Raw genomic sequence first — 16,547 nt, 5'->3', positions numbered from 1 at the left:
TGGGATCCTTTACCCTTCCAAATAAATTTGATAATTGTGTTTTCCATTTATTTTTTAAAATGCTGGTGGAATTTTTATCAAGATGGCCCTGAATCTTTTTTTTTTAAAGATTTATTTTATTTCTCTCCCCTTCCCCCCCCCCCACCTCAGTTGTCTGTTCTCTGTGTCTATTTGCTGTGTGTTCTTCTTTGTCTGCTTCTGTTGTTGTCAGTGGCACGGGGATCTGTGTTTCTTTCTGTTGCGTCATCTTGTGTCAGCTCTCCGTGTGGGCGGCACCATTCTTAGGCAGGCTGCACTTTCTTTCATGCTGGGCAGCTCTCCTTACAGGGCACACTCTTGCGCGTGGGGCTCCCTGACGCAGGGACATCCCTGCGTGGCACGGCACTCCTTGCACGCATCAGCACTGCGCATGGGCCAGCTCCACATGGGTCAAAGAGGCCCGGGGTGTGAACCATGGACCTCCCATGTAGTAGGCCGATGCCCTAACTACTGGGCCAGGTCCACTTCCCTCTAGTGTATTTTTAATTTATTTTATTGCACCTTTCATTCCTGTAAGATCTGCTACATTTCTATGTATACTTTCAAATTCTTCTTTGTGCTCAATGTCTATATCCTTAATCTCTTTAGCCCTTTCATTGAATTTATTAAGATTTGATTGAACATCTATGATTAATTGTCTCAACTCCTTTATGTCATCAGGAGGCTTCTCTTATTCCTTTAACTGGGCCATACATTCCTGTTTCTTGGTATGGATTGTAATTTTTTGTTTGGGTCTTGGCATCTGGCTTACTAGATCTATTTATTCTGGGTGTGGATTCTCTCTTTAGGTTAGTACTTTCTTGCCCTTTCTCCCTTACTGGTTTGTGTTTTAAGAGCTGAGGATGTAGTTGGTGCTATATGCTGTGGAGGCTCAACCTGCCAGCATTGTTGCCCAAGAGATCAGTGAACTTTCCCATCTTTCTCTTTTACCAGTGGTAGGGTCAGAGCCACAGCTGTGTATAATAGCTGTGCAGGCCTAGACTGTAGTTGCCTAGAGAGACAGTTAAAGCTTCACACCCATTCTTCCTGGCCTGGGGTGGGGATGCAACTCCAAGTGTGGGCAGCAGTCTATGCCATGAAGGTCCAAAATGCCCACCGTTCCCTGGCAGACTTCTGACTGTTGAGTGTGTGCCAGCTGAATGTACCTACAGTTAACCAGAGAAGCTGGTGCAGGTCCTGCCATTTTCCTCCCTGCCAGAGTTGGGTCTGAAGCTGAGACTAAGGCTGCGGGCTGATCTGGGTGAAAGAACCAGTCCCTACTGTCACAGTGATTTTCAATCAGCCTGGCTTCCCCTTGTGCCAGGACGGAGTCAAAACAGTGGCTACCGGCCTCTTTCTGACTTGGACAGGTTCAAACTTTAGCTGTTTTAGGATTATACTTTAGTCAGCCGAATTTACAAATAGGTAACTAAAGTTGGTGCCCAGCTGTCTCTTCCTCCCCCATTTTTGGGAAGTGGAGCTTCCAATTTCAGCTGCGGAGTAGCTCCTGGGGTGGCTTGTGGCTCCAGTGGAGGATAGGCACTGGCCTCTGTGGTGTGGAGTGCTCTACTTACGAATCTTTGCAGATGGGCCGTCTTCTCCTTCTATTCTCTCAGGGTTGTTGCATGATGTTTTCCTGGTCTCCTGGAGCCCCCAAACAGGTGCTTTAGATAGTTCTGGGTGACAACTAACTGCCTTATAGCACGAGAGGAATCTAGGAGCTCCTTACTCTGCCACCATCTTGTTAACTGTGTTGTAATCAGTTTGAATTTTGACTTCTACTTTTTATAGATCCTTTTCCTTCTTCCTTGACTCCTGCAATTTTAACAAAGAATTTTTTAAAATATAATCCTTCTAAATCGAAAGGTTAATACATGTACATTATTTAAGCTCTGCATTCTAGACCAAAATAAATAAATAAATGAAATGTAGCAATAATAAGATAGCTAAAGTCAGCATTTATTGAGTACCCAACTATATGCCTAGTACTGTTCTCAGTGTTTTATGCACATTGACTCAGTCCTTTCAACAACCCTGTGAAGAATGTACCGTTTTCATTCTCATTTGCAGTTGAGGAAAATAAGGCACAGAGAGGTTGAGTAACTTGTCTGAGCTAACATAGCTAATAAATGACAGGGCCTCGGGCCTCGGGCAATCTGGTTTTCGGGTTTATTAACCACTCCACCATTTATTACCTGTAATACACAGGTACTCAGTGTGAAACCAGACAATTTTAGAGGACATTACCTAGAAAAGTCTATAGTTAGCAAACAGTAATAATATATACTCTTTGTATGTATAGTTACTGTATATATGTGTGCATATATATATACTTTATATATATACTATACAGTAACTATTGTACACCTTATATTTATGTGTATGTATGTGGTATGTTTATTATAATGGTGCTCCTTCATTATTTAATGGCAGACAAAAGTGTTTCATTTTTAGACCTCATTTCAACTTCTGACCTTGGGTGTGTGAAGAGCATATAAAATTTAAATGTTACTCATTTGATATATTAGTAATTGTTTCCATATAATTCCTGATAGCAATAGCCATTCTATTTATTGAAAAGCAATTCTAGAAGCGGTCACAGAAGAACACACAGCAAATGGACAAAGAAAGCAAACAACTGGAGTGGGGAGGGGGGAGAGAAATAAATAAATAATAAATCTTTAAAAAAGAAAAAAAGTAAAGCAATTCTGGGGCCAGTAGCTTTAGAATTAGATCTTATAAAAGGATGAGGAAGGAAATCAGTCCCTTTACCATTTAGTAAAATCAGTTTTGTTGAAGAGTTTTCCTGGAGAGAAGCCAGTTAATTATCATATCCACCAAATTTAGGAACATTTGTTATTACAATTTTTAAGGTTGTTTTTGCTGAGTCAGTACTCTTTGGTAGTTATGCCAAGTGATTGATGAAAGAAATGAGAAAGAATAACTGCTCATAGAAATTCTTACATAAAGAGTAATTTAAATCAGAAATAAAGATTAATATGAGGTTTTGGATAATCAGTGGTTTTGTGCATTCATTTTGTGGTGCTAGCTTTGGCATGTCCATTTCTTTTTCATTATTAGAAATCATCTGTATTATTTTTAAGAGCTTTTTTAATATCCACTGTGTTTGCCATCATAAAATGTCTGGTTGGGTAAATGTCTTTCCTAGCTTGTGATCTTACTGCAACTTCTTTATGTGCATTTATTATTTTGAAATACATTTGGCTAGTGAATTATGATCAGTTTCAGTGTTCCTGAAACCAGTTACAAAATTGATTTTTAAAAGTTCTAGGGCTAAAAGAATTTTGACTTCTATAAAGATCATGTTCATTTTCATAATACTTTTTAAAGAGAGAATGAAATACATCTCATTGATTTGAATAATGCTCCAAATGTTATAAGAAATTCAAGATACTATAAACATAAGCAAGAACATTGTTTTTCAAAGAATAAAGAACCCCTAATTTTAAAAATTGTTAACCTATATAAAGCATAAAATTTGCCATTTTAACCATTTCAAGTGTACAGTGCAGTGGTATTAATTCTACAGTAATGTGCTACCAGCACAACCTTCTGTTATTTAAACTTTTTCATTATCCCAAACAGAAGCTCTATCAAGTAATATCTCCCCATTCCCCTCCCCACCCCCAAGTCCCTGATAACCTCTAATCTACTTTGTCTCAATGAGTTTGCTTATTCTATATATTTCATTAAATGGAATCATACAATATTTGTTCCTTTGTATCTAGATTATTTTGCTTAGCATAATGTTTTCTAGGAGGAGCCCCTGATTTCAGTTTTTCAAATGATCATCACTGCTGTCTGGAAGCATTATCAAAATAGATTTTTTTAACACCTCTGTAATTAAGAATGACTCAATTCTGATATTTATTTTGCTTTCAAGAGGTAAATTTTCTTTTTAAAGAGACATGAAATTCAGTTGTTTATACAATACCAGAAACAGTGAGCCTCTTCTCCTTTTTGTTTAGTTCAGATTATAGATTTCAAATAGTATTGATTTATGCCTTTCATACTCAAAAAGGATTTGAGGCAGGGCATCTGCATGTACTTCTCTTTAGAATTATAATAGATGTAAAAATATTAGTCTTATTTGGCAAACTATTACCAACATTTATTTTCCATTGGTGTTCTCAAGGTAAATTTAAGTAAACTTTAACTGTTGATTTTGCAATTTGTTATAACGTCAAACTGTTTAAAAAAAAAATCTCTCACTGGGAAAGGTAGACACCAAGGTTAGTTACAATGAAGACCAACTCTGCATTTTTCATTTTGTATATATTTGTCTTCCATTAGCACAACTAAGTTTTAAAAAATTTAAGTGAGATATTTTACATCTTTCTTCAGTGTTCACAATCATATATTCTTTTGTTGTTTTCTATCTTAAAATACTTGAAATATTCTTTACTTAATTTTTTCCTTAGAAGAAAGACACTTTTGAGGATCCTGTATTTTAATACACCAAAATCAGGATAACTTTCCTGCTTCTTACTTATATTGTTAATGGATTTTCATGGTTGTCCTTGAAATTAAATTAGGTAATATAGAGAGTTGATTTCTCAGCATCAGAGTTGTAGAGCAATCTGCTATATTGTGAAGCCAACCACATTTTTTTCATCCTTTATTAACTGTCTTGAATGCAGGCCCAGTAGCTCTGTCACATTTCTAGTTGCACTGTGACATCATAAACCCCATCTTAAGGGAACCTAGCTACAGATTAGAGCTAGTCTACTAGGTGCTAATCAAATGCTGTGTTACAACATTGTGAGGTTTTCCCAGTTTTAAGTGTCATTATTAGGGTGTTTTTAAAATTGCAAAGCCAAGAAAGGCTGCCAATTGCATCATCTTAAATTATTTCTTCGGATTAACAACTGTCGCTAGCGGGGTTTTCAGTGGATGTGGTGGCCTCAGCATAATCTATGTTTCAGACATCCTATAGAAGAGGACTATTCTTCAGAGGATTTGGAAAAAAAGGTAATGTTTACTGTGAGTTCATTTTATATACTTTCAGAGACTCAGAAGTAGAGAGGTAAAAACTATGAAGGATAAAATTAACCTACTTGATGTTTTAAATTTGTTTTTTGAGCATCTGCCAACTTAGTTATTGGAATGTAATGAATATACTCTTAGATCTTCCTATAACTTTCTCCCTCTCTTCATTTAGGCTTTTTGTGTAAATGTTCCCTCCTCTTAGACGCTCTTGAGTATATCTTAACCTCCCTCCACACCCTACTCACCACCCAACATTTTTGTATTTCTTTACCTACTTTCTCTGATCTAGGAGGGTAGAGACTTCTTGTTCACTGCTATATCCCCACTTTCTAGACTGGCCCACATGATGGGCTCCCAATAAATATTCGTTGAATGAATAAAGGAATGAGTTAATTCAAAATATGACTGTTTGCCATGAAATTTTTGCTTTTATAAATGAAAAGTCTCAGAATAAAGATTTGATATCTGTAAAAACAGATTTCTCTATTTCTACAAGCAGTGTGTATAATTTGTTCGAGTGAACTTAAGTTTGTCTCCCTGTAAGAGTAGTGTCTTCCTCTCCCCCCACCCAATCTCTCTGTTTCCCATGCTAAGAGTAGTGTCTTTTAGGAAAGACTTCTTTAGTTAATTCTTCTCTTTCTAGAGTTTCTTTAGAACCCTTTTTGCACCTTACAGATAGAGTAGTTATAATAATCTTTATAGGTTCCTTATTGTCAATACTACTGAGATTTTTATTTCCCGTGGGAATGCCAACCCAAATATCATTTCCATAATTCTCCTTGCCTATTAAACATTTCTTTTACTATGTTGTCCCTACTGTACTACTCTTGCTTTAAGCCTGCTTGTCTAAAACGAATCTATCACCCTAAGCAAACAAAAAGATGCTCCTTCATTGCCAAGTTTTTTTACTTGAGAGCCACCACACATGTTCTTGAATCATGCCTCTGTTCCTCCTATGCCGTCTATGTTACATACGCTCTGTGTCCTAGTCACTTGTAGTTTTGACAAAATCAGTGAGAATATAGAATGTCTAATAGTTCTCCAGAGATAAGAGATTTATGTAATAGGATACATCTGAATTCTAACTGTACAGTATGTCATTTTTGTAGTTTTAAGCCTTTATTTTAGCAGTTTAATCAAAGAGGTATCTCATGGGCTTTTTTTTTCTTTAAATAAATCGATTTTATTAATACATATTAATAAAGCATACAGTTCATCCAAAGTGTATAATCAATGGTATTTGGTACAATCTCATAGTTGGGCATTCATAACTTCAGTCATTATTAGAGCATTTTCATTATTTTAATTCTACTACTACTAGTAATAATTTTAAAAAAACAGACAGAAAAAAAAACACAAGAAAATTCTTCACCTATCAATCACTCTATGCTTTCCCTGCCATAAATATCAATTTTTAGCTTGTACACATTTTGCTTATTTTTAAACAGTTTTATTGAGATATATTCACATGTCATATGATCTACCCAAAGTATACAATGGCTTTTAGTATAATCACAGTGTATGTATTCATCACCACGAAAAATTTTAGAACAGTTTCATTACTCCAAAAAGAAAAACTCCATACTCCTTAGGAGTCACTTCTCAATCCCTCTATCCTTCCCAAGCCCTAAATAACCATTAGTCTAATTCCATCTTTATAAATTGATTTATATTTACATTTTGTATAAATGGAATCATATAATATGTAGTGTTTTTTTCTAATTTCTTTCATTTAGCATAATTTTTTATCTGATATTAACATCTTATCACATATACATTTGTTCAGTTTCAAAGAAAAACAGTCATATATGAAATATTACCCATATTCATACTTTACCTGAGGTTTTACTATACTACACAGTCCCATGTTATATTTTTTAGCCTCCCTTTTAGCAATTTACATGACCTTAGACTTATACTTTAAACTGCTGTTATACTCATATAATAGCACTGCTAGTTATAAGCGCTGTTATGCTTTCACCTTTTCTATTTATTTCCAAAGATTAACACACAACCTTTTTTATCAATTCTGCACAAGTTAACCCTCAACCTTCCATTTCTAACCTTATTCTCTTTTTTGGTGATCCATATTCTAGTTATTAACTCCATGAGTTTATATAGTATATTTAGTTTGTAATAGTGCAATCATATAGTATTTGTCCTTTTGTGTTTGGCTTGTTTCATTCAACATAATGTCCTCTAGGTTCACTCATCTTGTCATATGCTTCCCAATTTTATTTCTTCTTAGGGCTGCATAATCTATCGTATGTATACACCACATTTTGCTTATACATTCATGAGTTGCTGGACACCTGGGTTATCTCCATCCTTTGGTAATCATGAATAATGCCACTGTAAACATTGGTATGCAGATGTCTGTTCATGTCACTGCTCTCAGTTCTTGGTACATACCAAGTAGTGGTATTGCTGGGTTATATGGCACATCTATATTCAACTTCTTTAGGAACTGCCAAACGGTCCCCCACAGCAGCTGTGCCATTCTGTATTTTCACCAACAGTGAATAAGCGTTCTTATTTCTCTACATCCTCTAAAACACTTTTAGTTTTCTGACTTTTTAATAGTGTCCATTCTAATAGGGGTGAAATATCTCAATGTAGCTTTGATACACATTTCCATAATTGCTAGTGATGTTAAACGTTTTTTCTTATTTTTTTTTTTACCATTTGTATTTCTTCTTTGGACAAATGTCCATTCAAGTCTTTTGCCCATTTTTTAACTGGGTCATTTGTCTTTATGTTGTTAAGTTGTAGCATCTCTTTATTTATCATGGATATTAAACCCTTTATTGGGCATGTGATTTCCAAATACTTTCCCTTATTTAGTCAGCTTCCTTTTCACCCTTTTGACAAAGTCCATTAGGTGCAAAAGTGTTTAATTTGGAGGAGGTCCCATTTATTTTTTCTTTTATTGTTCATGTTTTGGGTATAAGAACCAAGAAACCACCGTCTACCACAAGATCTTTAAGATGTTTCCTTATATTTTCTTCTAGTAGTTCTATGGTCCAGGCTTTTATATTTAGATCTATGATCCATTTTGCATTGATTCTTGTATTGGGAGTGAGATAAGGATACTCTTTCATTCTTTTGGTTATGGATACCTAGTTCTCCTAGCAAAACTTGTTGAAGATACTGTTTTGTCCCAGTAACACAGACATGGTAAGTTTAACAAAAACCAGTTGGCCATAGAGGTGAGGATTTATTTCTGGACTCTCAGTTATATTCCACTGATAAATGTTTATTTTCATGGCAATACCATGCTGTTTTGACCACTGTAGCTTTGCAGTATGTTTCAAGGTTAGGCATATAGCTCTTTTTTTTTTTTTTTAGAATGCCTTTGGCTCTTTGGGTGCACTTTCCTCTCCAAATAAATTTAGTAATTGCCTTTTCTATTTCTGTAAAGTTGGCTTTTCAAATTTTGATTGGTAATCCATTGAATCCATAAATCATTTTGGGTAGGATTGACATCTTCACAATGTTTTATCTTCCAAGTCATGAACATAGAATGTCTTTCCATTTGTTTAGGTCTTCTTTGACTTCTTTTAGCATTCTTTTGTTTTCTGAATATAGGTCCTATACTACTTGGGTTAAATTGATTCCTAGGTATTTGAGTCTTGCAGTTTTAAATGGAATTTATTTTGCTGATTTCCTTCTCAGATTGTTCAATACTAGTGTAAAGAAACATTACTGGTTTTTGCTTGTTGATCCTGTATCCTGCCATTTTGCTGAACTTATTTATTAGCTCAGATAGGTTTGTCAAAGACATTTCAGAATTTTCTAAATATAGGATCATGTCATCCACAAATAGAGTTTTATTTCTTCTTTTCCTATTTGGATGCCTTTCTTTTTTTTCTTGTCTAATTGCTCTAGCTGTAACTTCAAGCACAATATTGAATAACAGTGATGATAGGGGGCATCCTTGTCTTGTTCCTGACCTTTCCGCATTAAGTATGATGTTGGCTGTGGGTTTTTCATAATTGTCCTTTTTCATATTAAGGAATTTTCCTCTATTTCTATCTTTCAAAGTGTTTTTTATGAAGAAAGCATGCTGGATTTTGTCGGTGCCTTTTCTGCTTTGATCAAGATGATCATGTGATTTTGTTTTGTTTTTTTCCTTCAATTTGTTTATGTGATATATTATGTTAATTGATTTTGTGTTTAAAACCCTTGCATACCAGGAATAAATCCCACTTGGTCATGGTATATAATCCTTTTGATACACTGTTGGAGTCTATTTGCAGGTATTTTGTTGAGAATTTTTGCATCTATGGTCATTAGAGAGATTGGTCTGTGATTTTCTTGTAGTACCTTTATCTGTCTTTGGTGTTAGGGTGACTCTGGCTTTATAAAATATGTTGGGTAATTTTCCCTCCTCTTCAATTTTTTTTGGAACATTTTAAACAGGATTGGTGTTACTTGTTCTCAAAATGCTTAGAATTCACCTGTGAAGCCATCTGGTTCTGGATTTTCTTTGTTGGGAGATTTTTGATGACTGATTCAATCTCTTTAAATGTGATTGATTTGTTAAATTCTTGTATTCCTTGTAGAGTCAGTATAAGTTGTTTGTGCATTTTTAGGAAGTTGTCCATTTCATCTAGGTCATCTAGTTTGTTAGCATATGGTTTCTCATAATATCATATTATCCTTTTTATTTCTGTGGGGTCAGTCATTACTATCCCATTTTGTTTCTGATTGTATTTGCATCTTCTCACTTTTTCTTTGTTAGTCTAGCTAAGGGTTTTTCAATTTTATTCATCTCAAAAGAACCAGCTTTGGTTTCATTGATTCTCTCTAAGATTTTTGTTCTCAGTTTCATTTATTTCTGCTCTAATCTTTATTAGTTCTTTCCTTCTGATTTGCTGTTCTTTTTCTAGTGTCTCCAATTGTTAACTTAGATCTTTGATTTTAACTTTTTTTTAAATCATGTTTATCGATACATAATAAAGCATAAATCCTTCCTCTTCTTTTTTAATATAGGAATTTAGGGCTATAAATTTCCCTCTTAGCACTGCCTTTGCTGTATCTTGTAAGTTTGGCGTTTTTTGTTTGTTTTGAGGTACTGTATCTGGGGATTGCACCTGGGACCTTCTATGTGGGAAGCCAGCTCTCAACCACTGAGACACATCAGCTCCCCCTGAGTTGGCTTTTTCATTTGTTTGCTTGTTTTTGTTTTAGGAGGCACGGGGGACCTAACCGAGGACCTCCTGTGTGGGAAGCAGCCATTCAACTGCTTGAGCCACATCTGTCCCCCCTATAAGTTTTGATAAGTTGTATTCTCATTTTCATTCGCATCAATATATTTACTAATTTCACTTAAAATTTCTTCTTTAACCATTACTTGTTTAGGAGTGTGTTGTTCAGCCTCCATGCATTTACAAATTTTCCTCTGGTTTCCAGTTTCTTTCTGTTATGATCTGAGAAGGTACTGTGTATATTTCACTCTTTATATTTATTTAGACCTGCTTGTGAACGTACGTGATCTGTCCTGGAAAAAGATCCGTGAGCACTTGAAGAAGTATGTTATGACCTGCTAATTTTTGATGCAACATTCTGTATATGTCCATTAGATCAAAGTTGTTTATCATAATGTTCAATTTCTCATTTTCTTTGTTGATAGTCTAGTTTTACCTAATGATGTGAGTTGTGTGTTGAAGTGCACTTCTTGGGCATGCAATCCATTTCTTTCAAGAGAGTTGGGATGGCACTCTTTGGAGGCCTCCGAGTTCAGAGTCTGGTGGAAGTGTGTTTGCTGCAACACCGTCAGCAACAATGTGACAGAGCATCCTGCTTTGAGGCTGTTCAGAGTCTCCCAATTCTAAAACTTTTTCAGAGTCTGTTCTCCAGCCTTTGCTGACAGCCCTCTCCCTTTTTTCCAAGTAGGAAATAATTTCACCCTTCTCTGCATCCTCAACTAGTCGCAGTTAGTACGAGAGTGATTGAGAGGGTTGGATCTCTTTAGTCTCGTGCAGGCTCCCAGGTCAAACGATAGCATGGCCTCTCCGGCCTGTCCTCATGGGACACCGCAGATGGGATTTGTTGGCCACAAGCTAAGTCAGCCTGTGGCTGTGTTCCTTCCTCTCCTCTGAACTGGGGAGGTGGGTCCTTATGGGCTCCTCTGTCTGTAGCCACTGATATGAGGCTGGCACATCATTCAAGATTGTCTGCTCATATGTTGGGGGAAGGGTGCTGGTGGCTGCATCTGCAGTTTCTCCTTAGTCTTAACGTCGAGATTTTTTTCCTGTGCCTCTGTCTCTTCTGAGTAGGGTCTAGCCTTCCCATGGTGTCCTAAATCCTAGAATATTTTTTTCCTGTCCTCTAGCAATTTTTCTGGGAGAGAGTAGAGTCCTGTGTCTTTCTAATCCATCATCCTTCCAGAAGTTGTCTGTCTCTTGGGTTTTTGCCCTGTACAGAGTTTGGACACATAGAAGTTTCACTGCAGAATCTAAAAATCCTGGAGATATAGTTTTGTTGTAGTACTTACAGCCCTTTTCCACAGCAGGTATTCCCAACATTTTGATAAAGCTGTTGTTCAATAATTTAAATTCCCAAGAGTTACATTTGAAAGATAAATAAAGCAAGTTAAAGCATGATTCATACTTATCAAAAGCCTATGAATTTTTCTTGAACTGTTTTTAAATTCTTCAAAATATCTGATTTCTTTACACCAGGGGCTTTTCCCTACATAAAGTGAATGTGATCACCACCTGCCATCTCGATTCACAGGTCCAGTTTGTAAGCAAACTTGTAGTACTCTTGGGTCCCCCTTCTCCGCTCCCCCCCCCCATGGTTTCAAGTTCATTGTCTTCAGATATCTTACTCTATTTTCTTTTTAATGTAAAACATTGACAGCTGCTTAACAGCTGACAAAGTATTTATGAGAGCTCCTTAATTCTAAAATGAAAAGCACTTGATTTGAGGAAAGGCAATGTCTTAAAATTTCTACCACCCTGCCATATCACTGCATTAAAAAAAAAGGGACAGTTGGGGGGGCGGGTAAGATAGGAAAGGAAAAGCAAGTATCCATACCCTCTTTCCCTCCAGGTAGTCCTTACACAAGGTGGTAGATAAGGGGAAGTTCAGTGGAACACTGCATCCTCTAATGAATGAGGTCGTGGGTCTGGGTGTAAAGTTTATAGTCCACTCTGCTGACCTGGTGAAGCTAGGCGTCTAGATCTGTTTGTTTCGTATTGAATTCTTTTGGGGGGGTGGGGCTTTTTTTTTCCTGCCCCTTTTTTATGTTCTCAATCTCTGACCTAAGAACAGAGAGCTTGTCAGTGAGTATGGTTGTGTTCACTGTGCTGCTGTAGTGGAACTGAAATTGCACTTGCCTCAGCACTCCGTTCTTTAAGCTTTCAGTCAGGGTTGTGCAGGAGCTCCATTAGTCTGGAGCCACAGCTTTTAAAGTGGTCCACAGAACCCTGGGGGAGACCCTAAGACCTTTTCAAGAGCTATTTTTGTAATACTAAGAATAAAAGTTTTTTTGTAATCAAGCTAAGATGTTGTAGGGTTTTTTTTTTTTTTTTTTTTTTTACTGTAATGACATTTGAACTGATGGTGAAAAAAGCAAGGGGGGGGTATTAAATCTGCTGGCACCTTAGCACACATCAAGTCAGTGGTACCAAACCATACTATACTCAGTGATAATGCCTGTATTTTTCACTGCCATGCACTTGTGATAAAATGTGTTTCACTTAAGAATCTCCTTGATGAAGCAGTAAAAATGATTAAATGTGTTCTATCTCAACCTTAGGGTCCATATCATTTTAGTGTTCTACATAATGAAACGGGAAATGCGCAGAAATCTCTGCTACATAATGACGTCCAGTGGTGTTCTTGAGGAAAAGCACTTCCTTTATTGTTTGAGTGGCAAGATGAATTACCTGGGTTTTTTTCCCCCAGAACATCATTTTTCTTGATGGCCAAACAAGGGCTATTCAAATTTGAGTGTTTGAAAAATATGTTCTAAAAAATGATTGAAGTGAACTTGTCTCATCATGGAAAACAACTGACAGTATTTATTGCCAATGGTAATACTATTCAAGTGTTTAAGCAAAAATTGTGAATTTTGGAAAACCTGCATCTTCCACCCACTGTGAGTTTGATAGCTTCCTTAATACATATAGGTTTTACTGGTGAGATTGATGGTATTTTAATGAATGTGATTTTATGATAGTTTATCATGAAATGCATCAGTATTTGGAAGATCTCCTTCCCTCAGTGAGCTAATGTTTATCAAATGACTATTCCATGATGCTCTAAAATCTTAAACATGGGCAAAAAAAAAATCCATCCAAAATGTTAGATGGACTAATGGAATTTTTGTTTATTTATTTTTTGAGCTATTGGGACTGGGGGTTGAATCCAGAACCTTGTATGTGGGAAGCTGGTGCTCAACCACTGAGCTACATCAGCTCTCATGGGTTGGTTTTATCGTTTGCTTGTTGTTTTTTTGTCTTTTGGGAGACTCTAGGAACTGAACCCAGGACCTCCCATGTGGGAAGCAGGTGCTCAAGTGCTTGAGCCATATCCATTCCCCCCAATGGATTTTTTTTTTCTTTTTTCTTTTCTTTTCTTTTTTTTTTTTTAAAAAAAAGCTCTTCCCCCAACGGATTTTAATGTAATTGAAAGTTACAAATTATTCATAGCAACTAACCTTTAAGAAACTACCACTTACTTTTGGCATAGTATCAAAGAAGAATATTCACATTTTCCTGAAAAAGCTTATTAAAATAGCTTTCCAACCGCATAATCTGTGTTACTCTCAGATTTTCTTCACATAGTTCAACTAAAACAAGATATTGCACCAGATTCAGTGCAGAAGTAAATATGAGAATCTAGCTGTCTTCAGTTAAGCCAGACATTTCTTTAAAAATTGTAAAAACGTAAAACAGTGCCATTCTTGTACATTTTTTTGTTTTAGAAAATGATTTTTCACAAAATGTCATATTAGCATGTAATGAAATTATTGCTGTTCTTAAATATTTTCAATATTTTAATAAAATTTAATATTTTAAAAATTTCTCATTATGAATTTCTTTTTTTTTTAATGGTCAGAATACGTATATTTTTAGAATTAGCCAGCTGGACTCAGTTTAGATGATCCCAATTTTGTTGGCAATATCCAAAGCATCATAGTCAGGAGCCAGTCAAGCGTATGCCTTCTTCTCTCCATCAGGCCTTGATCAGGGTGTTGACCTTGACCACATCAGTGTCACCGAGCTTCTTCACAGCTTGCTCCATCTGGTGCTTGTTGGCCTTGACATCCACAACGAACATAAGTGTGGTGTTGTCTTCAGTCTTCTTCATGGCTGACTCAGTGCTCAGGGGGAACTTGGTGATGGCATAGTGGTCAAGTTTGTTTCTCCTGGGGGCACTTTTCTGAGGATATTTGGGTTGTCTTCTGAGATGCAGCATCTTCGGCCGCCGGAAGGTGGGGGGGCGTGTGGATCTTCTTTTTGTGCGTGTGTGGCTGTGGAAGCCTTTCAGCGCTGCCTTCTTGGCTTTCAAACCTTTTGCTTTGGCTTCGGTTTTAGGAGGGGCAGGCGCTTCCTTCTTTGCTGTAAGCAAAAAGGGTCCCATTATTAATTTCTAATGCAGTAAATATCAATGGATATAACCAGTGTATGCTTAAGTTGGTTTGTCCTGGCCTGCTTGAACCAATTGTGTGCATCATTTTCCAACTTTGCATTTTGTGTTATCATGTTTGTAGCTTGAAATCAGCTACAGTAGGCGTTTTTACATCATAGAAATTAGCAAAAACTACAAATCAGGGTCCCACCTTTCTACAAACTGGCTGTTAAATATTTACAGCCCCCTACTGGGTATAAGTCACATAAACAAAAGCTCTGAGGTGCTCAGTAATTTTTGAGAATGTAAAAAAAGTGAGAATTAGTTTTGTGGAAAAAGGGGTGCCCTTTGGTAATTGGTCCACCCAGAGAGTGTATCTTATCATAATGTTCAGAGTTGCCTTTTATGCTGGGAACATTTGTAGAATAAAGATTCCCAAAGTTTTAAAATTTGTGTTGTTAAATTGATTGGGTCCTTTATGGGATGGCCTTTTTTTCCCCCCTAAAATCTAAAGTAGACCATACTCTTCCAGAAGTAGGTGGGTTGGATTTGCCCCTTGACAAATTGTGCCCTTGTTTCTCACTTTATGATCAACTCTTACCGAGGATTCAGTCAAGGCCTGGCTCAAATTCTGGCTTCTACACAAAACCTTTGTTCACTGTTCAGGCCCACGCTGATCTTTTTATTCTGTACTCTATACTGTTTGGTGTGTTAATGTTTTTTAGGCCTCAATTTTCGCAATCCTACTTTCTACCATAGTGCACCTAGTTCAATGCTCAGTGCATAGACACTCTTGCATGGATAGAAGATTTTTTACTTTTGGATTGCCAGAGCAGTTTGCTTTCCAAGGGAATGATGTTGCAAATAAATCTTATAATCTGTCATTATAGCCTAGTGTTTAATAGTTCCATTAAAGAATTGCTACATAGATTGGAAATCGTTGGTGTTACTTAAAGTGAGGTCACACAGACTTCCTTCAGAAATTACTTAAGATCCTGTGGTTCTATTATCACTCATGATAGAAACTGGTGACTTATTTAATTTCCAAAGATTTTTATTTTGGGTAAGTCATAATGAAATGAATGCCAAGTCTTAGCAAAATGAGGCAAAGTTTCTAGGATTACACCAGTCTCTAGTACAGAGTTGTTTACCAGTTAAAAAACTTGGCAGGTTTTGAGTCCAGGGGAGTGGAAGGAAGTTGCGTTTTTGCTGATAGGCTCCTTTGTGGGGAGCACTCAAGGTAGCTGGGAGTTGGCTATAGTTGCCTATTATCTGCTTGTGCTAGAGTGATTGGTTCTGGCCTGCTGTCTGGATGCCTGAGCTAGAAGAGAGAAAAAGTGTGAGAAAACCACACCGACTCCCAGCCATAAGCTTTCCCTGGCTCAGAAACACTAAGGGTATCATAGACTTGGAATTTCTTTAGTCTGTGTCTGTTTTGTGCTTATGGGTGCATTAAAGTAACTGATTTTTTTTTTTATCAGTAGAGATAAGGCATCAGCTTGCATCTAGAGTAATACTAGAATATTCATATGCCAAATCATTTATTAAAAAATAATTCACTGTATTTAAGTTCTGTCTCCAATCTCTCTTAAGTACACTTGAAGTTAAAAAGAAGTTAGAGAGGGTAGTTTATGGTCTGGCCTAAAAAAGGCTTCACTGTTAGTAGTTGTGATGTTGTAGTGAGGTAGTTTAACTGCTTTAGAACTCTATGCCTGGAACATTCTCAGCCGCCGAAGCATGGGAACCGAAAGTGAGGAGCATGGGTTCTTTAATATCTGTCACATCAGGGAATGACTGTTCTAGGACAGTAGCCACCTCCTAATGGTAAGTACCCCAGGCATAGTTGACATTTCTTAAAAGCAGGAAAAAGAAAAGAAAAATAGACCAGTCATCATAGGGAGTGCTGTTTTCTTAAAACAAAAACAACAAAAAAA

General features: G+C 36.6%; 1 protein-coding gene and 1 pseudogene across 25 annotated transcripts in view; one reads left to right on the top strand and one right to left on the bottom strand.

The window, feature by feature from the left end:
* Positions 1 to 16,547, top strand: part of CREM (cAMP responsive element modulator) — an 80,586-nt gene that overhangs the window by 33,389 nt on the left and 30,650 nt on the right. For 2 of the 25 annotated variants that reach the window (XM_058297685.2, XM_058297683.2), the window contains exon 1: positions 4,806 to 5,010. The exons of 21 other annotated variants lie outside the window; for them this stretch is intronic. In XM_058297685.2, the coding sequence (XP_058153668.1) occupies positions 4,933 to 5,010 (78 nt within the window). In that variant the 5' untranslated portion in view covers positions 4,806 to 4,932. Of the gene's footprint in view, positions 1 to 4,804; positions 5,011 to 16,207; positions 16,438 to 16,547 lie in introns of those variants that run through there. 2 more of the 25 variants (XM_058297676.2, XM_058297680.2) reach the window with 2 other exon arrangements.
* LOC131278564 (large ribosomal subunit protein uL23-like) lies at positions 14,102 to 14,808 on the bottom strand (annotated as a pseudogene).

The sequence above is a fragment of the Dasypus novemcinctus genome, chromosome 5 (assembly GCF_030445035.2).
Source record: "Dasypus novemcinctus isolate mDasNov1 chromosome 5, mDasNov1.1.hap2, whole genome shotgun sequence".
Taxonomy (NCBI): Eukaryota; Metazoa; Chordata; class Mammalia; order Cingulata; family Dasypodidae; genus Dasypus; species Dasypus novemcinctus.
Note: the sequence above shows the minus strand (reverse complement) of the source record. Positions and strands in the feature narration are given on the sequence as shown.